Raw genomic sequence first — 27,563 nt, 5'->3', positions numbered from 1 at the left:
GGGCTTTTGGCTTATCAAATGTAGAAGGCTATTTGGCTAAGTGTGCAATTTTTCCTTTCTTAATTTTTCCTATATTTCTGTTCAAATAATATTAGCACCCACACTTTGCTGCTGCACATACACCTCTTGACCCCAAGTACCGTCCCACAAAAGTATAGAAACCCCCACCCAATTTATTAAGTTTAATTTAAAAGGCTAAAAGAAGAATGAGAGAGAGAGAGAGGAGGGAGGCATAAAAAGAAGGTAAAAAGTAAAAAAAAAAAAAAAAGACACGATTTCACAATTTTGGGATCCCCTAGATTAGGGCAACGCTAGCTGTTTCTGAGGGAGAGATCCAAACACCCAACTTATTTCCAAAGCTTGACGGATTTGTCGTGGCTTGCTGAAGCAACCATCCCTGTTACCGGTGACTGTGCCAAAGCAGCAATAACACCTTCATGTGCTGGAATTGTCATGCTCTTGTTCTCAGCCATGTTCCACAACTCCAGTGACTGCATCACAACCCCACCCATTACAAAAAGTAGAATGAATAACACTCAAAATAATGTCATTGATGGGTATACCCTGTGAGATCACTTGCTGTTTTGCAGTTCACTCTCCTCCCAAGTAGGGCATGCAATGAAGCAAGCAGATTCACAGAATATGATATGCTCCATCCGTACCCATATTTTATGGGTTTGGACAATGAAAAATCTATTCATAATTAGCTGGAAACGAAATCAATATTCATCAAAACAAAATTTAGACCCAACCTGGGTCTCACCAAGTGTTTCCCATCGGCTAACCCCCGTTGTATAGCCCTTCGGAGCAAAAAAAATGTGTTTCCCTTTAGAACCCTACCAGGGTAAACACAAATTGGTAGCCTCTGAACCCTCTCTTATCAAGCAAGAGATTGCTCGTTGAAATATGAACTCATCAGGTTGGATTCGAGTCACTAGGGCTTTTTTTTGTATTGAGTCACTAGGGCTTACAGAAGGAATTAGTGCAGGTGCAGACTCATTGCGCAACAAACCAGCAAATCTCCAAACTTTCTTGTCCCCTCATCTTCAAACTCTGGGTTTGGTTGGAATTTGGGGTTGAGGGCTGTTAGAGACACAGACTTGAACAGCATTTCAACTCCTTGGTCTTCTTGAAAATGTTTTCTTGTACCCTGAAAAGGATGACACTAGAATCTGGACCCCACCCTCGGGATCTTTTTCTTGCACCTCTTTCTTTGAAGTCCTTACCCAGCCCACCAGACCCATTGACCCTTCTTTCCCTGTTAAAGAGATTTGGTGTAAGCCAATTCCTCCTAGGATTGGGAGTTTCTGTTGGGAAACTTCTCTGGAAAGAATCAATGCAAGTGATTTGTTCCAAAAGAAGAGATCCAAGACATGCTTATCCCCTCACTGGCGTGTTCTCTGTAAAGCTGATGGGGAGACTGGTTTTCACCTTTTGGTCTCTTGCCAGTTTGCAAGAACTATTTGGGAATGAGCATTGTCCCTTTTTGGATGCAGCTGGACCCCCACTGAACTTTCAGAGTTTATTTTCTTCTTCCTTTCTCAGGTGGCAGGGGCAACAGGACTATGTGGAGATGCTTAAGGGCTGTGGTGTGCTGGTCATTGTGGGAAGAAAGGAGTTTAAGGATTTTCTCAGAAAAGGAGAAAAGGGCTGAAAACTTGATAGATTTGATTCATGTGAGGGTGGTACAGTGGTTGAAATCTTCAGAGTTGTTAATAGACTTTACAGTGGATGATCTGCTGAGAAAATGGGGAGAGATTGCCAAGTGTACCCAGGTCAAAATAGGCCAGAGTGTGTCCTGGATTCCCCCTCCCTCTGGCTTTGTAAAACTGAACTTTGATGGTAGTGGTAGTAGAGGGAACCCGGTGCTGTCAGGAATTGGGGGTGTGTTTAGGGACGAGAATGGGACTGTTTCTGCCTTGTTCTCAGGCCCAATTGGGACAGGTGATTCTCTCAGAGCTAAAATCTATGATGTTGTGGAAGGTGTCCAAAGAGCCAAGGAAATGAACATTAGAATACTTGTAATTGAAGGGGACTCAGAGGTGGTGGTAGGGTGGCTGAAAGATGACAGTGATGGGTTTGGGCTTACAACAATGAAAAGAAAAAGTACAGGTGGATGGTTAAGGACACGGATGACAAACTCAGCTGGGTGAAGAGATGTGCTAACTCCTTTGCTGATAGGTTAGTAAAGAAGGGGGTGGGTAGGGAATCTATCTTCTGGGCTCAGTTGTAATTTCAGTTTTTGTGGGGCTCTAGCCTCAGTTGGGAGTTAAGAAAGTTTAGCTCCCCCTCCTTGCACCTTATTGTTCAGATTGATTGATTAATGAAATTGTTGTTATTGATCAAAAAAATATATTGGGGAGTATTGTAAATATTACAGTAAAAGTCCAGTATATTCAAGTTGTAAAAGGTTAAGAGCATAGGCCTACAAAACCCCTAGACCCCCAAGCTCCATACACTCAGCTGACCAGACTGGAGCCCAGACCAAGTTGCCCTGGTCCAACCAAGGTTTAAGGTATCGATACTTTTTAGCCCACACTTTGAATTTTTAGTTTTTTTTTTCAAAATTTCAGTTTTACAGATATTTTAAGATTGTTTAATAATTAAAAACATCAGTTTCCTGAAAACACCTTTAAATTGGTGTATCGGAAACCCCAATGATTAAAAACAGCAGTTTCGGTCATACCCCCAAAACTGCATTGGGTAAAAAACTGGCCAAAATCGCTGACCCAGATGGTCGAATCGGAGAACCGGTGACCCAGTCCTGGATTTAGAAAACTGGCCAGTTTTTTGAAAATTTTTAGAACACAAATGCGAACTTCTAAAATCCATAAGTTTGCGCTCGGAGGTCTGATTGGGGTGGTCTTTTTTTATTTTAGATTATTTTTCGAAATCTACATGTTTCCAAGGGCCAAAGGCACCTTGCCCCTATATTTTTTTATAAGAAAACGCTTTTTTGCCTCAAATCCTAATTTTTACTATAAAAATTGAAACTAAAATAAAAAATATATGTTATAGAAGAAATATAATTATATATTTTGAATATATGCACATAATTAATATTATTATGTATATAATTGTATATCATGTAATTGTGCATATTACATACTATATATTATATAAATCATATACATTACATTATAATATAAAAATATGTTGTAACAGAATATAATTATATAATTTGAATATATTATAATTAATCAATACATATATACGGGGGGGCTAGGTTTTGCATGCCCCATCCCAAACCCCAAACTCAAATGCCCCACCTCGAACCCCACCAGGGCTACAAATCTTAACCAGTAACCCCAACTCGGTCATTCTTACTTGCATATTTGCAATTTTTTTATTTTTTAAACATACCTAGAACAATTTTATATTATGTAACATAACATAGTATAATATAACATATATTAACATAAATTGTGTGTGTTTGGGGTTGGGTTTGGGGCTGGGTGGACAAATACCATCCTTGCCCAATCCCCGATCCCTAGAGTTTCAGGCTTCCCCGAAACACACCCTGAACCCAAATCAGTGGTCAAAAAGCCCAGATGGGTCAAATTGTCATCTCTAATATTACATCATCCCGGTTCGACTCTGGTTAAACCTCTGACTCATGAACCTCTCCCTTTTCGGGCCGATGCTTACTCCGGTTCTCTGAACATTAAGAAACCCAACGATACACCCAATACATGGCATATCATATCAATACTTTGAACATAGGGTCCAACCCGAGACAGTAGGCCAAGTCACTTGGTCAAAGCTATCTACACCAACTAGCATCAATAACGTTCTAGAAGGGAGAAAATAATATAAATAGGGGCCCCATACCCAAATGGGGACCCAAGAACAATTTCTGGGGAGGGATCCACTCTCCCTCTCCCCCTCACATATCATATTGATACTTTGAACCTTGGGTCCAACCCAAGGCAATAGGCCAAGTCACTTGGTCAAAGCTATGTAAACCAACCTAGCATCCTGAGCATTCTAGAAGGGAGAAATAATATAAATAGGGGCCCAATGCCCAAATGGGGACCCAAAGACCCCTTTCTAGGGAGGGATCCAGTTTCTCTCTCTCTCTCTCTCTCTCTCAGACTTAGAGCTCCGCCTTTCCTGATTGCCATTCCTCGAACATTCAGAGCTCAGCCATCCATGCAATATCCACCATGCTTACACAAGTATTTGGGGGAATGGTAAGCAAGTTGAGGGACAGATGGGTCATTCTAATTCATCTTTCTTTAATTTTGGGTGACCAGATGCATTTAACATGCCTGAAATGTACAATAGGGACTGGACTTGGATTTCATGTAGGGACCAGAGAGAGTGAGGACCATAAGATGAAACATTCCCACATCAACTGCAAGATAGAACTCTCATGTACTTGAAATCCATTCAACATGCAAAAGACATGTCCACCCAAGTGCACATATCTTTGGAGTTTGGAATGTCTTCTGGGGTGTAACCCATGAAAAACTGTAGGAATGCAGCATGAAGAGAGATGTTCCTTGAGCACAGTGGATCTACAGTAGAATCTGATCCACTTAATGTCATACCCCCAGCCCCAAGGGACTCCAGCACTGGGTGCTACATGGCACGACAATTACAATTGTTCAGCATGTAGGAATGCAGCATGTCTCCACAGAAGTGCAACATAAATGCCGTTGCAATATACCACTGTGCTAATAATATTCAAATCGAATCTCATATAGCAAAGACATAAATTTCATAGTGGTAAGTACACCATACCTGATAACCCCCAATCACCAAGAGAGAATGATAAGTTGGATGAAAAACACAGGAATGGAACTTGTTTGCATTGGAATTAAGCTCATGCAAGCACTCCCCTGTATTTACTGACCACACCCTTACGGAATCTTGGCTGACAGATGCCAAAAGATCTCCATTTGCATCCCAGCAAACAGAATGTACTTCCTTGGAATGCCCCTGAGAACAAAACCAAGTGGTAAATAAAAATCAACTACAAATAGAGATGTAATGACCACTCCAAAATAAATAGACAGTGCATCACTAAAGCACAGTTTTCAAAACCGGACCGGACCGGACGGTCGGACTGGAAAAACCAGGAACCAGTCGGGTGACTGGTTTCATTTTTCCCCAAAAGCAGGATTTCTCAAAAAAACGTTGATTTTAGTCAGCAAACCGCTGACCCGGAGTTTCATTTTTCCCCAAAACCAGGATTTCTCAAAAAAACTCAAAAAAAACATTGATTTTAGTCAGAAAACTGCTGACCCGGGCGGTTAACCGTTCGAACCGCTCGAACAATTTTGACCTTTTTTATTTTTTTAATTCTTTTTTTTGTCAGAGCGGGCCAACCGTTCGACCCGGTAACCAGACCCCTGACCGGTTCGGTCTCCAGGTCAGTTTTAAAAACCATGAACTAAAGAGTGGCATTTTTCAACCTTTTAGAAGCTAACAAAATGTAGTAGTGCTTTTAGACTACCTGAAATGCATTTATCTGCCTGTCAGTCTCAACATCAAAGATAGACACAATGTTATCTGCTGCAGCTGCCAATAGTTGCCCAATTCTTGGTTGAAATCTCACTTGTGCTGTACCTCCCTACTCCAATAAACAACAGTTAGACTTAGAAGCAAAAAAACAAAAAGAACCAAGTCACACACGCAGGTGAAGGTTCAGGGACAAACCTTGGAGACACGAGTGCATAAATATTGACTGATATTCCAAAAGCGAATTTCATTATTGCCATCGCAAGAGCAGAAAAGATCAGTCTTCTTAGGGTGGAAATCTAGTGACATCACATGTGAACTGTGTCCAGTGTAAGCATGTAAACAGTAGCTTGGCTGCAAAAATAAATTGAATCTGTGAAGATTATATCTAGATATAAACTAGTCTTCTATTTAGATGGACAAAGGATGGTAAAGGCTGTGAAAAATCTGTGTCAAAGCAATGGAACCAATATGGTAAGAATAAAATTCTATCAACCTCCTACTAATTCTTAGATTTTAGCACAAAAATGGTAATGAAATTGAAAAAGAAAAGGTTATTTTAGATTCAAGAGTTCTAATTTTAATGAAAAGGGCAATTAGGTGAACAAGACTCCTGCCAATTGAGCATGCACTAATGTATCTTCAAGATGGTCTTGTACATCATGGTATTGTACAGTCTGTCAGAACAGAAAGAAAGTACACCAATATGGTTGTGTTTTGGAACAATAAATTCTTCAGCCTCATGGTGTTCTATAGCAAATGCTCAAAACTGGACAATAAGAGAATGACTAGAAGCTGCACGTACAAAAATCAACTTATTTGAGAGATAACAAGGAGAAGGCATGGATTACAGACAGGTTCTTTCTCAGATTTACAAACCATTGGCAGAGTAAAAGAAGAGGAAGATGGAAGAGAAACCAATAGCTACAAAATAAATACAGAAACAGAAAAGCAATCAATTTAGATGAGAAAGTGTTACATAAAAGAAAGAAGTTGAAATCCTTACTTCTGCTGCATTCCATAGGCGCACAGTTCGATCGAATGAGCATGTTGCTAGGTGAGTTGAATTCGGTCTAAAACGAATATCTGTAATTATAAGTGTATGTTCTTCTGGAGTGCTCTCTGTCTGCAGTGTATCCGTGTTCCAAAGAACAGCCTACTGACATGAAAGACAAATAAGTATCCACTTATTTTTTGTTTAGTGTTTTCCACACCTTATATATGATAAGGAAAGTAGTATAATCAACAGATCAAAAGAAAGAAGAGAACATGACTTAGTTTGATATGAAGTCCTACAGTCACAACAGGTAAACAAAACTGCAGGTGGTCCCAGAGAAGAAAGATAATGCCTTCCACAGTTATCACTCATTAAATAGGCAAAGGAGCAGTACCTTCTTCTCATGGCCAGCACTAGCCAATAGTTTCCCATCTGATGAGAAATGACAACAGACAACTTTACTGTTGCTTGTACAAATACAACCAACTTCACTGAAAGTAAAACCTGCAATAGTGAATCTGAATATGGTTAAGTTACAGTTAACCCAAACAATCATGTTAATAGTGGATGGATAAAAAATAAATACCCTTGGACTCTGTATTGTGGTCAGTAGGACTTCGTTTTATTGTGCTAAATAAGTCCCTCCCATCTCCATCATCATGCGAGAGAAATGATTCCACATTATCATCCAAGGAACCAACATCTCCAAAATGTTCCATATCTTCCTGTCATATGTAAGGATGTTATAAGAAGCAAGACAGAAAGTGAATAGACTGAATTCTAAGATATGCAGCATACAGGTAACTGTATGAACATTGCAGATATAAACTGACAAGACACTAACTCTGATAATACCCAAGAGGTCAAAACACTTGATTTATAAACTAATCATACCTCAAAGCTCAAATTGTTTACCATATGAAAAAACAACATTAAATTCTTGTTTTTAAGCTGGTAAATAAGTCAACATTGTGAAGGTATATAGATACAATATAATAAGCAATATAGACTAGGAAGCAACTTAGATGAGTTTATCAAAATGCCCCCATGCTCATAACATGTCTGAATTCTGACAGAACTGCTTGTAATGCATATCTAACAAAAAGTAAAATAATACTTCTGAACTTGGTGCAAGTGTTTAAAAAAATTACTTCTAAACTTGGTGTAAGTGTTACATGTATGAAGTAAACGAGAAATTTTATGAAGTATACCAGCTGATTTGAAGAAGATGCAAGACCAGCTGTCCCATCTGGACCATACATTATCAAGCTTTTCTGCATATTGTTAACATGCTGTAATCCACTGGTCATAGCCACTGCATCGCCAGGTGTGTGAGTTGATGGGGTTGAGGGCTGTGAGTTGGGAGAAGGGCCAACTGTGTTTCCCGTGCCAGTACTATTAGCAGCCCCAGAAGAAGTAGGCTGTTTCCTTTTTCTATTATTCTGTTATACGATAAAAAACTACTACATTAATGAGATTAACCAAACAAAGAATATCTTTTAAATGATATTAACTAGAAGGGCCTTTTGCACCTATGACTTTCACAGCAATTAGGTTTTTACATAACTGGTGCACAGACAAATCATCTGATAGCTAAACAGGATCGTGCAAAGCAAAACAAAGATACATAGACTATACCAATCAACAGAAACATGATGAGAAGTGCAAAAGGCATAGATGAAAATTGCTTCAAGGAAAGGATTTGTATCATCACCTAGAATGTTAACTGCAACTATAAAATCCTTATTAGGTTTAGATGTGAGTAACACAACCTGTTGTAATTGTTGCTGTTGGAGCTGGTCCTGCTGTTGTTGAGAGGACTGTTGCATCTGAGGCATCTTCATCTGTTTAAAGTAACCACTGACTCAGAAAATGTCATAGAAAAAGCACCTTAAAACCAATTACCTTCTCAAATTCAATGGTTCTACAAATTTGTAGTTTTTAGTGATGAAAATTCAAGCTATGAGTATTCAGGACAAAAAGAAAGCATTTTGAAGACAATATATTCTTATTATTTTTGCCTAATATATCCAAACATTTCCACATGTTTTATGGTAAGTATTTGTTTGACCCCCCCCCCTTTTCTTCTCCACCCTCCAACCCTCCAAGCGCATACTAGTAGATGGTTAACAAATACATGGTTTTTACTGATAGTTTTTACCAATTCAGTTTTCAAGCAACTTGTTGCGAAGGATAGAGAGGAGTTAGAGACAGAGAATAAGGAAAATAGCAAGAGGAATGTCCTACTGTTTAGTAAGATTTTGTCTACTCTAAAAAAAGTTAAAAAGAAGCATAGTAAGCTTGAAAGAGGAATGTCTGCAGCTCCAAGAGAGAGGAGCAGAAGAGGTATAGAAAAAAAATAAAAATGGATATGGTATCAATCAAAGTTTTTTCAGGTAATTGAGGATCATATGATTATGAGTAGTTGTTAGAATAGAGGTGGAAGTGGCCTTAGCAGATCAATCTTGGAACTTCTAGGTTGGGCTTACTTGGAGTATTTATTTGTTACGAACGTACATATATACATACATATATATACAATATATATATATACATATATACATACATATATATGTATATATAGATAGATAGATATAGATATAGATATATATGACATGCTACACTAAACTTATTCTAAATCTCCATAAATGCTGACCTTCATCAGATACTCTGCTTGATCCTGGGAGGGTACTCTAACATTTGGTGAAGTTGATTGAATAGGAGAACCTATAGATCCATCAGTTCCTGCAGGTTGACCCTCTTTTGTGTTTAAGTTTCCCCTAGGCAAAACCCTTAATCTCCGGGGATCCATGTCTCCATAGCTAGGGGAACTACCAATGTTGCCTTGTGCCTGAGCCTGGGCTAGGAGCTGCTGTTGTTGTTGTGGGGTCAAAAGTTGAAACTGGCTTGGGGCCTGTAGAAAAGGTTTCTGTACTTGTGTTCCTAAAGCTGGTCGTAATTGGTCAATACCCTGCATGATTTGTTAATAACCAGTCAGAATGTTGAATATTCAAACTAAAAACATCAATGCTTGGCATCCTCAGAGGAAGCCAGGAGGAAGGGAGGCTCCAATAACTTACTGTTAGAGGCCAACCCTTTAAAGGAAGCCCACTCACACCTTGACTCAATCCTGAAAAGAGAGGAGAAACTACACGTATCAGTTTCTGCCAAAGGTTAATAACCACAAGTTGACCCAAAGTTGTAACCATTCTCTGATTCATTCATTATAATCAATCCTTTGCTGATAAAAATAAGTCCAAGTTGGCTCCAGAATCCACCGATGGACTTCAGAGTTTAATTGGTCTAAGATTGTGCCAAAAATTAACCACAGTTTGAGTTCCTGTAATTTAAAAGACAAGTTTTGGAAGAAATCTTTTATCAGGGTGTTGACATTGCATTTTTACTTCAACAATACTAATTGAAAAATCTAGTATCAGATCAACAAAGCAAGTGAACAAAATCTCAAACTGGTTCAGTTTTTACCCAGTTTGGTTCTTTGGTTCTCATATTTATTTATAAATATATATAATTTATAAATACTAGAAAAACACATAATAATTATATTATAAATATATATATGGCAGTCAGTTCAGTACTTCAGTTAATTGCCAGTTCTTCATATTGGTTGATCGAAACTAAACTGGTACTTTCAGTTTTTCAAAAATGCCGAACCAAAACCGAACTGACCAGTTCAGTTAACTGAAACTTTTGGTTTGGTTTTGTCAGTTCAGTTAACTGAAACTTTTGGTTTGGTTTTGTCAGTTCAGTTCGGTATTTCGGGATTTTGTTTTTGGTTTTTTATGAGCACCGCTACTTTGCTTAGTGACCTACAATACGAGTAAATATCAAGGCAAAAATTGCTTGGAGTTGTTGAGTTGTGTACCTTATGCCATATGTTGGGTAAGTCCATAAGGAAAGAAATAGGAGGATTTTTGAAGAAAAAGAGAGAAGAGATCAAATAGTATTAGTTGCAGTAAAAGAATTATTGAGTGGATTATCATTTTATCAGAATTTGAACTTTTGAAGGAGTCTCCAAAGAAAAGCTTGGAAGTGGTTTTTGGTCTTTACTAGAGTTAAGAGTTGAGAAACTGTTTTTGAGGTATTCTTCTTTAACTTGTATTGTTTTTCTATTTGCTGGGGAGCTCTTGGTTTTTGATGATCTCTCATCACCGTTCTGGATGTACTTTTGAAATTTTACCAATAAAAGATTCCTTTTTTTTTATAAATGATTGAAATTTATTCATGATAATCAGAATGATATTACAATACAGCCTGCCCAAAGGAGAGGCACGAGCTGGTACCTCTCCACAACAACAACAAAGTACTACCTCAGACTAGGAAAAGAAAGTTTACAGCGCAGCCCAGAATAAATGTTCCCTTGATACCCCCTTGTCTAGTTAACCTATCGCTATGGTATTAGCTGTTCTACCCACCCAATGATAATTAACAGTCATGTTACCAAAAAATAAAATATAACAATTAAAAAATAGAAAAGTAAAATTTGTCAAAGAAAGAAATTCCAACTTAGACCCATGAATTAAGGCCATAGTATATAAACATATTATAAAATATAGCATAGATGACGGAACATGTTGTACTAGGTAAAGATCATATAGAACTCATTGCGTTGGGGAATTGTGATCCCAGACTAGATATTTCTGCCTAAACGCCTTGTGTTAACAAACAAGGTACCCACTTAAGCAACAAAAATGACATGGTGAGCACCTTATTATATACCATTCATATTGTTACATCTTACAAATATGTGTGATTACATTCTATTATATACTATACATCATTTATTCGTTGTTTAAAAGTTTTACTATCAAAATTTAAAAGATCAAAGAGTTTTTTTTTTTATCAATAACACCAGCTTCATTAAATTAAGAGAAAAGAGGGAGTATGTATACAAGAGGGGAGATAAAATATCTTAGCTCCCCAAATACAGAATACAAAGAGAATACAGAGAGAAAAAATTAAAAACTAGCCCAAAATACAGACTCCCTATTCACCCCTTGCTTGGCCAATCCATCCGCAATGAGTTGGTACTCCTCTTCACCCAGCTGTATTGGATCTCAATGTCCCTACACATCCATAAGAACTGCTTCTTTTCATTGTTAAAGTTCCACAAACCACTGTCATCTTTCTTCAACCAGTTAACCACCGCCTTTGAATCACCTTCCAGGATCAATCGGCTGACATTTAATTCCTTTGCTCTTCGAATTCCTTCAAGCGCTGCAAGGATCTCAGCCCAAAGAGAGTCACTTCTCCAATAGGGCTAGAAAATAGAGCAATAACAACCCCTTCCTAGTTCCTGAAAACTCCTCCATCAAAGTTCAACTTAATGAAACCCAAGGGGGGAGGGGACCGAGAGGGACAAAGAGTCCTCTTGCATCTAGCAATGGAAGCAATCTCTTTCCAGTTTCTTAGCAAGTCATCCGCAGGAAAGTCTGAAAACAACTCCAAAGATTTCAGCCAATGGGCAGCCCTTAAAAGGATTAGGTCTAACAGTTCTTCCAGGGTTCTTTCCTTGTCTAAAAAAATACGTGAACAATGACCAACACACTACTGCCCTAATACTCCTCCACATAGTCTTCCCCCGCTTCTTAGGCCATCTAAAAAAAGAATGAGAGAACATCCTTTGGACACTCTCCGGAGGAAACCAAGAACACCCAAAGCAGGAGAAAACCCACTCCCAAACAGTTTTAGCAACCTTATAAGAGACCATGAGGTGGTAGTCGTATTCCCCATTGGCTTTACAAAGAGAACATCTATTAGGAAGTAGACAATAGTTTGGTCTCTTTCTTTGAAGCAAGTCAAATGTATTAATTCTTTCCAAAAAAATTTCCCAACAAAAAAAGCCAACCCGAGGAGGAATAGGCCTGCTCCAAATTTCTTTAGCCGGAAAGGACAACCCAAAGGGGACAGGAGGCTGAGTTAAGGTTTCAAAAAACAAGGCACAAGAAAAAGTACCAGAGCTAGGAGTCCAAAATCTGGTGTCTTCCTTAGCAGGATTTAGGAAAACATTCTCAAGGGAGGCAAGTAAAAATACCAAGCTATCCAAGTCTGTATCCCTAATTGCCCTACGCAGGCCCAGGTTCCACCCAAAGCCAGAAGTGGAGTCTGAAGGAACCAAGAAAGAAGAGATAGGTTACCACTTACCAGAGTTTAGACCATACCTTATCCAAGGGGAGAAGACAGGAAGCAGATTGTGAATGGATTTCCAAGGAGAAGCAGTTGTAGCCCTTGCCATGATTCCAGGATCCCAACCATTGTCTTCCATCCCATGTATGCTAGCCACTAAAAACCTCCACAACCATTTCCCCGGCAGAGCCATATTTCTTTTCCTTAAGTTACCAATCCCAAGACCTAGTTTTTTACACCTAGTAACCACCTCCCAACTCACCCTATGATCTCTCTTCTCCTCTCCAGACTCCACAAAAAATTCCGTATTAATTTTTCCAAAAGATTGGAGACCTTTGAGGGTATCTTAAACACTAACAAATACTAGACAGGTAGGTTGACGAGGGTAGACCTAATAAGAGTGACTCTCCCGCCTAGAGAAAGATAATTTCTCTTCCAAGCCGCCAGCCTCTTCTCAAATCTCTCCACTACCGAATTCCAGAAGCTTACATTCTTCGGATTGTCTCCTAAAGGGAGGCCCAAGTATGTCAAGGACCAGTCCGAGATTGCACATCCTAGCTCACCTGCATATCCCCTTAGGTCCCTTACATCCACATTCACTCCCACCACACAGCTCTTATCAAAGTTCACCTTGAGGTTAGAAATCTATTCAAAGAAATGTATTGCCAACTTTAGAATTCGGATCCAATTGTGTCATCTGCAAACTGTAGATGTGTTAAAGGAACCTCCTCCCTTCTTACTCTCCACCCTCTTATCAGATTCCTTGAGTCTGCTCTATGGATCAATCTCCCAAAAACATCAGCAATCAGGGTGAAAAGAAAAGGGCAAAGAGGATCTCCTTGTCTTAGGCCTCTCAACGCAGGAAAGAAGTCAACCACAGTGCCGTTTAGCAGGTTAGAGTAATGACAGGGGTCCTGACATAGCCCCAAATCCACTTACACCATCTACCTCCAAAATCAAAGCTCCTCAAAACCTCCAACAAGAAAGACCAATCAACCAAGTCATAAACCTTCTCTAAGTCCAATTTACAGACCACACCCTTCTTCTTTGACTTCCTAAAACTCTCCAAGCTCTCATTTGCGATGAGAATCTAATCGGTGATCTGTCTTCCCTCCACAAATGCACCTTGGTTGGGTGCAATAATAGAGGGAAGCACCTTCTTTATCCTAAGAGACAACACTTTAGCAATAATTTTGTACAAGCTAGTAACCAGACTGATAGGTCTAAAATCCTTTGGTTGAGAAGTCTCCTTCTTCTTTGGGACCAAAGCAATGAAAGTTGAGTTTAGACCCATATTTTTTATTCCCCTTCTATGGAACTCCTCAAAAACTTATATAAGATCATTCTCCAGTATATCCCAACAATCTTGGTAAAAGGCCATTGTGAAACCATCTGGACCCGGAGCTTTTGTCCTATCCATTGAGAATACTACTTCCTTTATCTCCTCCAGATCAAAACTCCTTTCTAACCTCTCTCTTCTCTGCACTTAGAGTCAGCCAATCCAATCCCTCCAACCACACTCTCCCATTCAGAGGTCTTCTAAAAATAGATTTGCAGTAGTTAACTAGAGCCTCTGCAATTTCTACTTGGTGGGACAACACTGCTCCTTCAACTTCCAAACTAGAGATGAAATTCCTCTTTCTCCTCCCATTTTCCACTGAATGGAAGAACCTAGTGTTTTTGTCTCCCTCCTTGAGCCACTTACACCTGGATTTCTGCCTCCAGCTGATTTCCTCCTTAACCAGGATGTCCTCGATTTGCTTTCTCAACTTCCTTTCTTCCTCTCCAAAGGAGCCTCTCTTCCTTCATGTCCAAATCCTCAATCTGCTCCATCAACACTTGTTTTCTCTCTTCAATTCTTCCAAGCTCTAGCCTACTCCACTCCTTTAATTGTGATTTTAAGTATTGGAGTTTCTTGTGGAACCTCATTCCCTCCCATTCAACTGTCGGATTAGCTTGCTCCCACCACTCTCTAACCTTCTCAATAAAACCCGGATGAGTCAACCACATCTTTTCAAACCTAAATGGGGTAGGACCATCTCCTCTCATTTCCTCCTTGACCAACACTAAAGGCCAATGGTCTGAAGTAAGTCTTGGGAGAGCTCTAGAAGTTAGATTACCCCAATGTTCCTCCCAATCTGTTGAGAACAAAAATCTGTCCAACTTAGAGCAAATTGGCCTAGATTGAAGGTTGGACCAAGTGAAGATTATTTAGGAGAGGAATTTCTTTAAGTTCAAAGGAGTCCACAAATTGGTTGAACTTCCTCATACTTGTTGTCACTCTCTGTCCGGGTTGTTATTTCCTCTGTAAATCTCACTATATTAAAATCCCCACCCACACACCAAGGACCTTCCCAAAGGCCTCTAATATCACTCAATTCTTCCTAAAGTTTCTCCCTCTGCCTATAGTCATTGGCGCCATACACGTTTGTTAGTACCCATTCATACCCATCATCCACCTATCTGAACTTTAGGGAGACGAAATGATCTCCGATTAGCTCCTCCACTCCTATGAGTAATTCTTCTTTCCACAAGATCACAATCCCTCCTGAGGAACCCCACGAGAGAGCAGCCACCCACTTTATTCCCTTGGATCTCCACACACTCCTAGCCCATCTGCAATCAAAGTCCATTCTTTTGGACTCCTGAAGCATTACCACATCCAGATTAAACTTCTTAATTACCTCTTTAATAGTTTTTCTCTTCCTTGTGCTGCCCAAACCCCTCTTTTTTTAAATAACAGCTCCATCCTTGTTCTTTTTTCTCTTTTACTTTCCATATTGAAATTTTCACATAAAGTTGTAGCATTTTTTCGTTGCTAAATGATATGAAATTGTTCTATTATACACTAATTATATTAGTATTATTTTTGAAGATATTCAATTAATATATTTAAATGTTTTATCTTTTAAATATGATGATTTGTGTTGCTATGTTTTGAGAGGAAATTTTATGTTCTTAATAAAGAGAATTGGTACTTTTCAATTAATATGCATGCTGAATGGAATATAAAAACAGGAGTTAGCCAAAAGTTGTCTCTTTATTTTATAAAATTCTTATCACCTAAGCAACTACATGCCTCAATGTCCCCCAGAATCGACTAAACACCTTGACAACTATGGTTGGCCTCTATCATTGTTGCCCTTCCCTTCCCACATTATTTTGGGTTAGAATGTGTTTTTCAGATATACATTTTCAATAAATTACGTTGATCTCATTAATAATCCAAAAGAATATTCATATTAAATCATATGGTACAATTAATTTCAGCATCAGATGCAATATAGGAAGCATCCCCTCAACATGCCTGGGATTACCACTGGGTGCTAGATTCATATTGAAGCCCATTTGGGAGTGGACAATTGAACAATGAGACCAGCCTCTTGAGAAATCAGATAATTATCAAAATGAGATTAACTAACTCTGCTTTAGCAAATTTTCCCATTGATTTCTTTCCCTATTTTCTAGTCCTAATTGAAATGGGCTATAGGCTTGATACTAGAAAAGTTCTAGAGTTTTTTTCTTTTTCTTTCCATGGTTTAAAGGATTAATTGAACTTCACTTGGTGGACTAGAGAAGGATTGCTCTATGAAAATGAAAGGAACCTAGCCCAAGACAACTAAGGAAGGTTAATTGATCTCTTCTTGGAAAATGATGATGGAGATTCAGCAACAATCCCCACAGAAAAAATAAAAAAGTATGGCACTGGGCAACTAGGGTGGGATCCAAGTGAAGTCCCAAATTTCCTATGGTTGTCCAATGTGGAAGGGTATTGGAAAGCCTAATCCTTTCTTCATTCAGGCATCAAATACAGATTAGGAGACAGTGCCAGGGTCCAGTTTGGTACAGTTCCTGCAATAACCTTCCATTTTTTTATAGTAAAATAGAAATTCTCATTACAAAAAGAGGATACAAGAGGAAGGTGATAAGACACCACCTAAGAGAAAGAAACAACCCTCAAACAAACAGCCACCACCTACCACCAAGGTTTTACAGAAACAAACTTGAACAAAACCACCAAAAACTCAAGAAACAAAACTGCCCGAAACCAAGAACAGCTCCCTCGGAGATCTTTCCAGCCCCTAATGCTTATGCCACTAATAGAGAAAGGTTAATTAAAACTTATTATGGGTGGGTCCTAATGGAGCAATTTGGCACCCTAGATTTTGGAGAAATAATTGGAGATGAATGACTTCACAGCATTCATGCTAAAATTTCAAGGAAAATCCACCCCAGAAAAAAAAGAAGAAAAAAAAAAGATCTTTCCAGCCCTTAATGTCAATGCCCACTGACAGAGAAGGGATAATCAAACATCATTATAAGATAGGTCCCACTGAAGCAATTTAGAACAAGGAATGCTGCCAGCTGCCCCACCCTCACCAAAAGAAAAAAAAAAAACAAGGCTTACCAAAAAGATTCTAGGGTTGCTCTTGGAACCAATCCAGATGTTTATACTTCCTCTCAAGCTCAAATGGAACCCAGACACCTACTATACTTGTCAAGGTGTCTAGGTGTATTCTGGGTGGCAGTAAGGCACCTAGTCACCCAAGTCACCTAGGTTGCCTAGGGCAATAAGAATTTTATAAAAATAAATAATATTTTGCTAGTTCCCTAGTCTTATATACCATTTAGCAAACATATTGATTAAAAAACAAAAAATAGTTTAATAAATCAATATTTTCAAAAACAATTCTAATATAATATGTATATAATAGAGCAATTTCATAACAATTAGCAAGTAAGGAAGGATATAATTTTATTTGGTAAGAATTTAAAATATAAAATAAAAGAGAAAGGGAACAAGAATGGAGCTGCTATTTTATTTAATGTGTGTGAGAGAGAGAGAAAGAGAGAATAGAAAAAGAAAAACCAAAAATGAAAGAAATCTCTTTATAATTCTATTATTTCTTTATTTATTTATTTCTTTTTCTCTTCTTAAAACTCTTTTATCTTTTAAATTTCAATAGTAAAACTATAAACAAAGTATAAATGATATATACTGTATATAATAGAATGTATTAACACATATGTTAATAAGATGTAGCAATATGGATATTATAATAAGTCTCCCACCTTGTTTATTTTTGTCACCTAGGTGGGTACCTTATTGCCTATGCAGGTGCCTAGTCACCTAGGCAACGCCTTGACAACTATGGCAACTACAAAGATGGCCTTCATGGTTCTAAGCAAGCATATTTCCAAATTTCCTCTGTGTTTTATAGCAAGAAACAGATGAAACAACAGACCACCATTTTCTTCATTGCAATTTGCAAGTTAAGGTTCATACTATGGGCCTATATTATGGAAATTTTTAATGTTAGGTATAATATCGCACGAATTTTACGATTTATGATACAATTTACAATCTGAATCATGAATTTGAATTGTTCCAATTGAATAAGATTTTTGCTTGTTTCTACAATTTGATTCATGAATCTTACAATTTAGACGATCCATGTGATCCAAATCATTAAGAATTAATTATCCACTATCATTTACTTATTTCTATTTAGTTTTGTCAAGGGAGAGTCTGGAAACGTTTTAAAGCTCTAACTTCTAATAATTTATTTAGGTTATTTAAGACCAGATGTTGAGTTTATTTTCCGTCATATGTAGGTTAAAGAACCACTGTATGTGGGTTATTTGATTTTCAAGTCAAACTTGATTATATCATCTTAAAGAGCACAGACCTTCTGGTTACCTATGAGTGGGATCCATTTCTAGATCCCCAATAAAAATGCACCTTCAAGCGTGTAAATACAAACTGTCGCATGAATTCAAAACACAGTTTGTATGTATATGCTCAAAGGTGCATTCCTATTGGGGATCCAATAACGGATCCTGCTAATGATTCATGATTTATATAATGATACATACATGCATACATATATATTTATATAATGATTCATGATTTGATTTTATTCAACTTTCTCTACTACAAAGTACAATTTTCAGAACATAAGTTATGTGATAAATTCAGAACATAAGTTATGTGGCCCTCCCAAGAAAATTAAGGAAGCTTTCCATAGTTGCCATATTAGGAAGTAAAGGAGAAAATTTGTCATAAACTTTGACCAGCAAGCTACCCTCTAAAATATAATTCATCCATATCAAAATGATATAATCAAACCAAATAGGTAAAAGTTATTTTCCAATGTGAAAATCCCTATCCTAGTAAAAATTCCTCATTATGAAGGAAGAAGTAATTGAGTAAAAAATACCTGAATTAGCTAGTCCAGATTTTGATTGCATTATTCCATGTCCATACATTGATGAAGGATCCATAGGCAGAGATCTTTGAGCCACACCCAAGTTAACTTCACCTTTAATGTCCTATAATGCCAAAATGTAACCAAGAAAAAACAATGTAATTAATTCAAAAGCTGCAGGAATAGATGCATAAAACCTAAAAATGGGAAAGCAGTAAAAGGAAGAAAATATAGTTCAAGTAGTTACAGTGGTCTGTTGAGTCCGTGCCTGCATTTGCTGCAATGCAGCAGACACTCCTCCAGAATTACCTTGGACCAAGGGGCTGTGCCAGCAATAAGAGCAAAAGAAATGAGCATGCTACTAACTCAAGGTCACAGGCACATACATAAGAAGATATACACAAGAAAAGGTCTATGACTGAAGCCATTACCCTGCATGATTAGTTGCCGATTTCAAAAGGGCCATCCTGCTAGCATCAATAAATTGTGGGGATGTCTCTGAATCCATCGAGTGGGGATGTTTCATACGTTCTTCATACATTTTTGCAGCCAAAACAGTGGCCGTAGACTGACCCAGCATTCCTTCAGAGTTCATAGAATTTAATGGACCACCAAGAGTAGGACCATCCCTTCGTTGTAATTGAGCATGCCTTTGCTGCATGAGTTGCAACTGCTGCATTTGGAGCTGTTGTTGATGCTCTCTTGCCTTCATTTGTTGTGCCTATGCATCGTTCAGAAATTCTGGGAAGGTTCAGCTAACCATTCCCCTAAAATACTCCAATCAAAAGAAATGCCTAATTGAAAGAAGAGATAAAATCATTGCTATATTTAAAAAGCACCTCTATATATGCTGCAGCAACCTCGGAATGTTTCTCATTCGTCCTCGCAATAAAGATATCCCAAAAGACAGACCACCATTCAAATAGAAATCCTCCAGGTGCATCAATTGCTGCATATCGAACTCCAATCCATGAGCTAGATAAAGGGCTGACTTCAAATACTTTAATTATCCTCCTTAGATGCTCCAATTCAATCACAGGAAGAACTATCAAATATGCATAATGGTCCGTAAAGCATCAGAAAAAATTATTACCCACTGGATCTGCAGCAACCTTTCCTTCAGCCATGAAAGCCTTTGCAGAAGCATGCAGATTTCTTTTTAATAAATAATCGTAAATATAAACATCAAGCCTGGCAGGTAAATAAAAAGACGATAAAAAATTGGTAAGCTTTAACTGTAAAAAAAAAATTGACTTTCAAGAGGAAAACAGATAAATTAGAACAGTGCAATACATCTTATCCGCTTCCCAGTTGCTCTGAGCCATGGTTGGATTCCACCACTGGCAAAAGAAACATAAAATAGAAACTGAAGAACCGATGAGAAGAGCTAAAACAATGGCAAATAGCTCCTGTAGTCAACAACAACTTCGCGTCATTGATCTCGGGAGGAAGAATTCAACCCACTTCAATCCGGAGAAGAAGACTGAGCAAAATCAAAACAGGAATTTCGCAAAAAGATGAACAAAGAGACTTGCTTTCAGCAAAAACTAACCTCAGATCCCACTATCTACACGGATCAAAGCCTACATTACTGATCCTGGCTTCCATCCAAACTTGATCTCCATATTCAAACCCTATTTCAAACTCTAGGAACTAAGCGAACACCAAATTAATCAAAACAAGCAAACAACTCAAACATAAAGTTGTGATCTTCAAAACAAATTCCAAAAATGAATGCCTTTCGAGCAACAATCGTGATCCAAACTCATACCCAGACTGCTCAGACAGTTTAAACTCTCGAATTTATACTCAATAAAAATCAGAAATTTCACAGCTTAACTAAAGTGAAAATTCATTCAACGTAGACAATGATTTAGGGTTTCTGATCAGAGGTGAGAACAGCTCAAGTAGCAGCAGGACCTTTAACCGGCAAACAAAAGCACAAAAAAAAAAAAAAAAAAAATCTTTTGACATTCACCGCCTAGATAGATGTCAAAAATCAAAAATCAAACCGAGTTCCTTGATTCTTTCTCCACTGAACTCGATATCAAATATCCGACGAGCTTGTGGTTCGGGTTCCGCGTCTGTTTTGTACTTGTACGCCAGGTGTCTCCGCTTTGGTTTTTAGTTCGGGAAGTAGATTGTAGCTTCGGATAGGGAGATGATCGATGTTTAATAGGTCCGGAGCCGTAGCTTTTACGTATGTTAAACATCGAATGGGTTTTCGAGAAGAGAAACGGTCGTTTGCTTTGTCTGAGCAGGAGAGTGGAAATTAACGTGTTCGATGTTTAACGGTGGGATCGCCTAATAATTAATTAGTAGGAAATTGGCGGGTGAATATTGCTCTTTTGGCCGTCATTGGTTTTCTACGTTGGATTTCAGTTTTCTCTTTTGAAGTTAAATTGACTTTTATGCCCTTACAGTGTGAAGCACTGGATGCGTGAACCCGCGAATGGAAGAATGACACGTCGATCAGGCCAACATTAACGTCCGTTTGAGCGTTAACCTTCTATGGTTGATTCAATCGGATACTTCACGCGGATACGAACCCGTCTACCACAAAAGGGCCTCATTTCTTCCATTCTGTTTCCCTGGGAGCTTCTTCCACCGAACCCTACCCATACATCAAACCCTTCCTCCATCAGCGGCGATAGAGCTCCGGCGGTTTATCAATGGCGACAAAAAAACCTCCAGCGGCGACATATTCTTCTTCTCCTCTTCTCTTCTTCTTCTTCAACAAGTAACTCTGATGGTAGTACCGACGATCATTTTTCTTCTTCTTCGTCTTAGGTCCGATTTGAACAGGTACAGGTGATAGGACCCGTACTGAAACACATTAATAGATGAGCGTGAGTGAGGATTATATACCAGAAACAAAAAGACTGAATATCTAAGCATCATATGGCATATATACCTGTTCATGTGTCGGGCCGGACCGGGCTTGGGCCGGGCTTTCACTTGTCATTAAGGGAAATATGTTAGGCCCGAGTCCGAGCCCGACCCGACCAATGGGCTTATAACTTGGGCCCGAGCCTGGCCCTAATAAAAAGCCCAAAGCCCAAGACCGAAGCGTGACCTAATAAAAAATAATAATTTTTCCTATTCAAATTATAATTAAAAATTCAAGTAGTTTTTTTTTCCTATTTAAATGAACAATGGGCCTATAAGATGGTTTTTTCCTCTTTCTTTTATATTTTAAAACACAGATTTACATTCTTAAATCAAAAAATTTATTCAAATGGACATAATCACATTACTCACTTTAAGTCTAATATTAGGTCGGGCCGAGCCGGGCTATTTTGACAAAACCCGAGCCCAGCTCGAATTTATTGTTAACTAGGCTTTTTGGCCCGAATTTAAGCCAATGGGCCTAGAACCACGTTCAAGCCCGTCCGGGGGTCAGGCTAGGCCGGGCTGACCCATCAGGCCACCCGACCATTGAACAGGTCTAATGGCATATGGTAGATGCAGCAATTGCTTATCCGTAGGAAATTTTAGGGTTTAACAGCATCAAAAAATAGAGCATTAAGAGATTAGGGATTTGTTGATTTGTTGAATTTTTCAAAATGATTGGTTGCATTCATCTATCCAAATGTTCTGTAGGCTTATCTCAACAACAAGACCTTAATTTCCAAATTGAGATTTCCTATGGACAGGAACAGCAAACTGAGATTTCCTACAGACAGGAACAACAAACAACAAAAATGAAAAAGATCTTACCATAGAGTTTTATCTATAAGCTTGCATCAGAACAACAAAACCAAAGATGAAATTAAACAAAAAAGAAGAGAAGAGTTAAAAGGCTGGGCATCACCGCCTACCATCGGAGAAGACGATAAAAAGAGGAGAAGTTGAAAACATGCTATAATAAAATTGAAATTAAAAAATTTACAACGGAATTGAAAAAATTACAAATAAAAGATATAAATAAAATTGAAAATCCCAAAATTTATAATAATTTCAAAATTCACAATAATAAAAAATTCTTAAAGTCTCACTTTCTTCTTCTTTTGGTGATACATTGAATGATGTGTCATGTCCTCATTTACATTGCAATATATCTTCTGCATCCAATCAATCTTTTGGCCAAATACACACCTCCAATGTTTCATTTTTCGTCCAACTGAAGGAAGGGGAAATCCATCATATGGATGGCCGAACCGTGCTTGATGGTATGACAAAATTTCAAAAATTTATTTTTACCCTTACAGAAATCGTATTCATAGTTTTAGAAAAACTGCATTTTTCAATTATCATTCTTGTATCGAACTAGACGAGATCTGAAACCAAAAGAAATGGAAAAGAATACCTGATATGGAATCCACACGTGTAGTTCTCAAAATGGTAGTTCACGCCCAAAGAGGGTACCAAAACCAATTTCCTCTGAAGTCGGTTCAGCAATGCAGTCCTTCAGCAAGCACTGCAATCCAACAGCTTGGGTCAAGCAAGGGATGTGAGCATGATGCAAATCTGATTTTTCTAACAAAAATAAAAAACCAAGACTGATCAAGATGAGTCACCAGATGGAAAACGAACAAGGGTTTGGGTGGCAAGAGCAAAGGGAGAAAACTAAGAGCAGAAAGGTGATCTATGGAGAAGTTCGCCCTCCTCTATTTATAAGTCTTAAAGATCAACTCTCCTAATCTAATTAGGAACTTCCTAATCAAAATCATTATTTGGATCTAGACTTTTTAAGTGGATAAGAGTTATGCTCTTATTATATTGTTGATCTAAGCCCAATACCCATACCCATATTCACCCATGTCACGTGATTGTTTTAATCATGGGCCTTAGGCCTAAGGCCCATATTTGCTAAATTAAACTGTCATGGGACGCCCTAATTAATCCAATTAATCATGGGCCTTAGGCCCATTTAACAAGTGGTTCATGTCCCCTTTTAGTTGCTGGCCAAATTGGCTTTCTTTGTATGGCGTGAGACCCCAACAATGACATCACATAATCCCATATGGGTTCGGCCTAGCTTTTGTGACAAAGCTTGGCCGAATTCACTACTAAGCACAATGAACCCTTGAGTCCATTAGTATGGGCTCTTAATAGGCCCAACATTTACACTAAATGATCATTGAGTCAAGCCATTTCTATGAAGGCCCAAGGACAATGGTCTTAAATTATATTAGCCCATCAGGTATAACACTAAATGATCATTGAGTCAAGCAATTTCTATGAAGGCCCAAGGACAATGGTCTTAAATTAGATTAGCCCATCAGGTATAACAACTCTAAATGGTCTTATTCTTAATCTCTCACCCTTTAATAATCAAACACTACCCAACAGGGAAGGACTTCTCCCATGGCTGCAAAGTGTAGTGTTGCACTCTCTGCTTGGATAGATCCTAGGAATTAAACATTTTCTTAAGACATAATATATATATATATATATATATATATATATATTGCAAACAAATCTCAAACAAGTTTGAAATCGACTGCTGACAGTTTTGGTTTCCATAAAAAAGAGTGCAGTCCTGATCATTCACTTTGTCCAATAAATAGGCTGATCATGTCACTATGATCACCCACTTGAATGAATTCTCAGACTGCCCCAACATACTTAGGTTTTGACCCAAAAAGGATATCACTGATTGGCACATCAAAAGATCACCCACTCGAGTGAATTCCATTCTAACACCCAGTGAAGTACCATAATTGAGTCTTGGGTTATGTGTAACTTTCTAGTTTTGCCCACCAGTCTCCAAAGTCTAGGGCATAACTAGAAAATGGTCTGCGTTCAGTGTTTCAAACAAACACACACTACATATGCTTCAGGTCTAACCCTGGTAACTGAGACAAACTGCCCCAACCTACTTGGCAACACATTAGTGTCAACCTTGGTAGGATAAACTTCCCCAAATCTATCCAACGGTTGAAAACATTATAAACTAATACGAGTCTCACAAGTGTCCAGTTTAAGGGTAATTACATAAAACACAACAAATATAACATAAATCAATTATATACTTTTATTCATTTACAATAAATGTATACGCACATCAATCTAATTGGAGCTAAAGCCATACACTATCTAACACCAACTTCTCCTCTCATTCAAAACCTTGTTTCCTACACTAAGGGTCTGTCCACACTGGAAAGTTTTATCTCAACCCACATACAAGGTAAAAGAAATATTGAGCATTAATCTACATGCAACAACCTTGATAGAGGAACAAAACTTGGCATTATTGCAAAGGGCCACGGAGGGAAGGATCAATTGGAACATTGGGTTTTCCATCTAAGAAGGGTGTAATCAACCCCATTTATCCGCAAGAAGTAAGACAAAGCATGGTTCCAACATGTTTATACAAGTCGGTGCCATATGTCCCAATACGATACCTAAGGCAACTAAGCTCCTTACAGTTCATTCCAACAATTGATGACATCAAAAAGGACATTATTGACTTTATTAAATATTGCAAGAACATGGAGATGAGGTTCAGAGAGCACTAGGCTTTCAGTAAAAGGGAATTATTGACCATGTTGCCAACCTCCAAGCCGATGTGCGATCATACATACACGGATTGGGTGTACAATTAAAGTTTCTCGTCAGCTCTGGTGCCACCGCCCAAACTCCCCACCATGGTAAAGCATCAATCCAATGGTATTATATTAAAAGAATCTATCAAATGACCTTTAGATTGTCCATATTTGAAAGCACTACTAGAACTTCATGAGCAAAACAGGATAAATGAGGAGCATGAGGTAAGGATTGAGAGGCATAATGATTTTATAAATAAGTAAATAAGAGAGCACATCAAGCAAAAACGACAAATGAAAATATAAGAATTGGATTTAAGGAAGGAAATTATGGAACTAAAAGAAAGATTGGAAAATCAAAGGAAAAAGTTGAGTGAAGCCCAGGTAAACCATCTTGAAACAATGGAGAAATTAGCAGAGACACTTCAAGAGAAATAAATGTTGGAAGTCGAAACTAGGGAAACACACCACTAGCTTCATCAAGCTAGGAATGAAGCTACTAGTGCCAACAGTCATATCTTAGGAGTTAGTTAACCACATAGAAGCATATACAATGCAAGTGGCAAATTGAATGGTGACACTCGAAGCCACCTTGATTATTATGGCATTGACATCCCTCCCAACTGATCATGACTCTAGTATTTCATTTTATTTTTGAAGAAAAAATGGATGTAGTGAATAATAATGAAGAAACTTCCTTTTTTTTTGTGGCCATTATTGTCTCACTCAAATACCATTCCACTAGGTTGCATCAAACTTCTAGCAAACTTTATGTCAAAACAAATATCCAATTTTAAAATTCAAATTGAGCATATTCAATTACCATAAATTAAATTTGCCAAAAGCATCAAATTCATCCAATCAACAAAATCAAAAGTTACCAAACAAAACATCAAGTAGCAAAATCATAAAATCAAGATTATCAAATTCATTAAATCAACTCATCAAATATCAAATTTACCAAACCAGCTCATCAAATAGCAAAAATCAAAATCAAAGCATTGAAATCGAAACTAAGTTTATCAAATTTATCGAAATTTTCAAATCAACTCATCAAATATCAAAAATCAAAATCAAAGCATCAAAAATCGAAATTATGTTTATCAAAATTATCAAATTCATCAAATCAACACATTAAATAAAATTATCAAATTCTTCAAATCAATTCACCAAATATCAAAAATCAAAATCAAAGCATAAAAATTTGAAATTAAGTTTATAATTCATCAAATCAACCCATCCAATAGAATCAAAATGATCAAATTCATTAGAAATCAAAATAAAAAATCGAAATCAATTTTACCAAATTTATCAAATCATCTCATCAAGTGTTGAAAATCGAATTCTTTGTCTTCTATCATGCAATTAGTAAGTAATTTTTTGACCTACTCCAAGCCAACACGAGGACCAATAGAATTGTAACATGGTCCTTCGCTCCCACCATGGTGTCTGAAGGCACGACCTTAGAGGGCTCAAGGCAATAGGACACGACCAATGTGGAAACTGTTACACCAACTACCATCTCATATAGTGATTTTCTCCATATTTAAGAAAAGCTTTCAGAAATGTCTGCTTGGGTGGATTTACTCTCGTAAAGAAATGCTACCTGATGAGGGCGGATTTGGCCCTCCAGTGAAATTGTGACACCTGGCACCTCATGCAAACCAAGTACAGCCTCATAGCTCGGGGAGCTCGGTATAGCTAGGGGCAGCTCGGCATAGACAGTTGTCCACTCTGCAGGCAGCCTGGCATCTTACGAAGAGCTCGCCACTTAGGGGTAGATTGGCACTTACAGGTAGCTCGCCACAGGCAGCTGGCCACTCCGCAAGCAGCCTGGCGTCTTACGAAGAGCTCGCCACTTAGGGGCAGCTCGGCTTATTGCAAGAAGATCTCCTACCTGACAACCGTACCTGACAGATCCGAAGGCCTGCACCCATGTCTCTCGCTAGGCAGCGCCGTGCCTGCCAGTCCTGAGAGCTATCCCTTGACTGGCAGAGTCGTACTCTGCAGCAGTCGCCTGCACCCGCCACCTCAGCTCTGGCAGTAACGACTGCGGAGAGAGACAGAGGCTGTTACGCCTAATTTACAGGATACCACTATATAAGGACTCCGACCCCCAAAGACAAGGAAGAGAGAATGAGAAAATGGAGGTAATCCCTGCTCTCTAGCTCTCTCATTCCTCTAATATCATCTTCAAGCTCTCGACAATCAGAGTGCTAACATAGGCATTGGAGAGTCCCCGCCGGGTAAATACCC

General features: G+C 38.3%; 1 protein-coding gene across 3 annotated transcripts; it reads right to left on the bottom strand.

Annotated features, from left to right (window-relative positions):
* Window positions 1-31: 31 nt before the first annotated feature.
* Window positions 32-21,703, bottom strand: LOC148865252 (transcriptional corepressor LEUNIG_HOMOLOG-like). Of its 3 annotated transcripts, none has more exons than XM_088977097.1 (18): window positions 20,369-21,703; window positions 20,110-20,225; window positions 19,910-20,007; window positions 19,656-19,765; window positions 19,248-19,537; window positions 19,064-19,139; window positions 18,829-18,940; window positions 9,544-9,593; window positions 9,120-9,434; window positions 8,236-8,307; window positions 7,675-7,905; window positions 7,050-7,188; window positions 6,858-6,967; window positions 6,473-6,622; window positions 5,665-5,820; window positions 5,462-5,578; window positions 4,747-4,944; window positions 32-491 (listed from the first exon to the last, which is right to left on the bottom strand). In XM_088977097.1, the coding sequence occupies exons 2-18, from the start codon at window positions 20,139-20,141 to the stop codon at window positions 348-350; spliced, it is 2,400 nt and encodes a 799-aa protein (XP_088833223.1). In that variant the 5' UTR covers window positions 20,142-20,225; window positions 20,369-21,703; the 3' UTR covers window positions 32-347. The 3 variants fall into 3 exon arrangements, with proteins under 3 accessions (XP_088833223.1, XP_088833224.1, XP_088833225.1); XM_088977098.1 differs by having other exon boundaries at window positions 20,110-20,279; window positions 20,369-20,959; XM_088977099.1 differs by having other exon boundaries at window positions 19,248-19,557; window positions 20,369-20,779.
* Between the last annotated feature and the right edge of the window lie 5,860 nt (window positions 21,704-27,563).

Source organism: Nelumbo lutea, chromosome 3, assembly GCF_056320005.1.
Source record: "Nelumbo lutea isolate HS-2025 chromosome 3, American lotus-T2T, whole genome shotgun sequence".
Taxonomy (NCBI): Eukaryota; Viridiplantae; Streptophyta; class Magnoliopsida; order Proteales; family Nelumbonaceae; genus Nelumbo; species Nelumbo lutea.
This window is presented reverse-complemented; position numbering and strand designations above follow the sequence as displayed.

Excerpts from the sequence above, each read along its gene's own strand:
- LOC148865252 (XM_088977097.1), bottom strand. The coding sequence starts at position 20,141 with ATGGCTCAGAGCAACTGGGAAGCGGATAAGAT. Across the intron at positions 18,941-19,063 it reads CACGGACTCAACAGACCACT|GACATTAAAGGTGAAGTTAA; the intron begins GTAACTACTTGA and ends TTGGCATTATAG. Across the intron at positions 9,435-9,543 it reads TAAAGGGTTGGCCTCTAACA|GGTATTGACCAATTACGACC; the intron begins GTAAGTTATTGG and ends CAAATCATGCAG.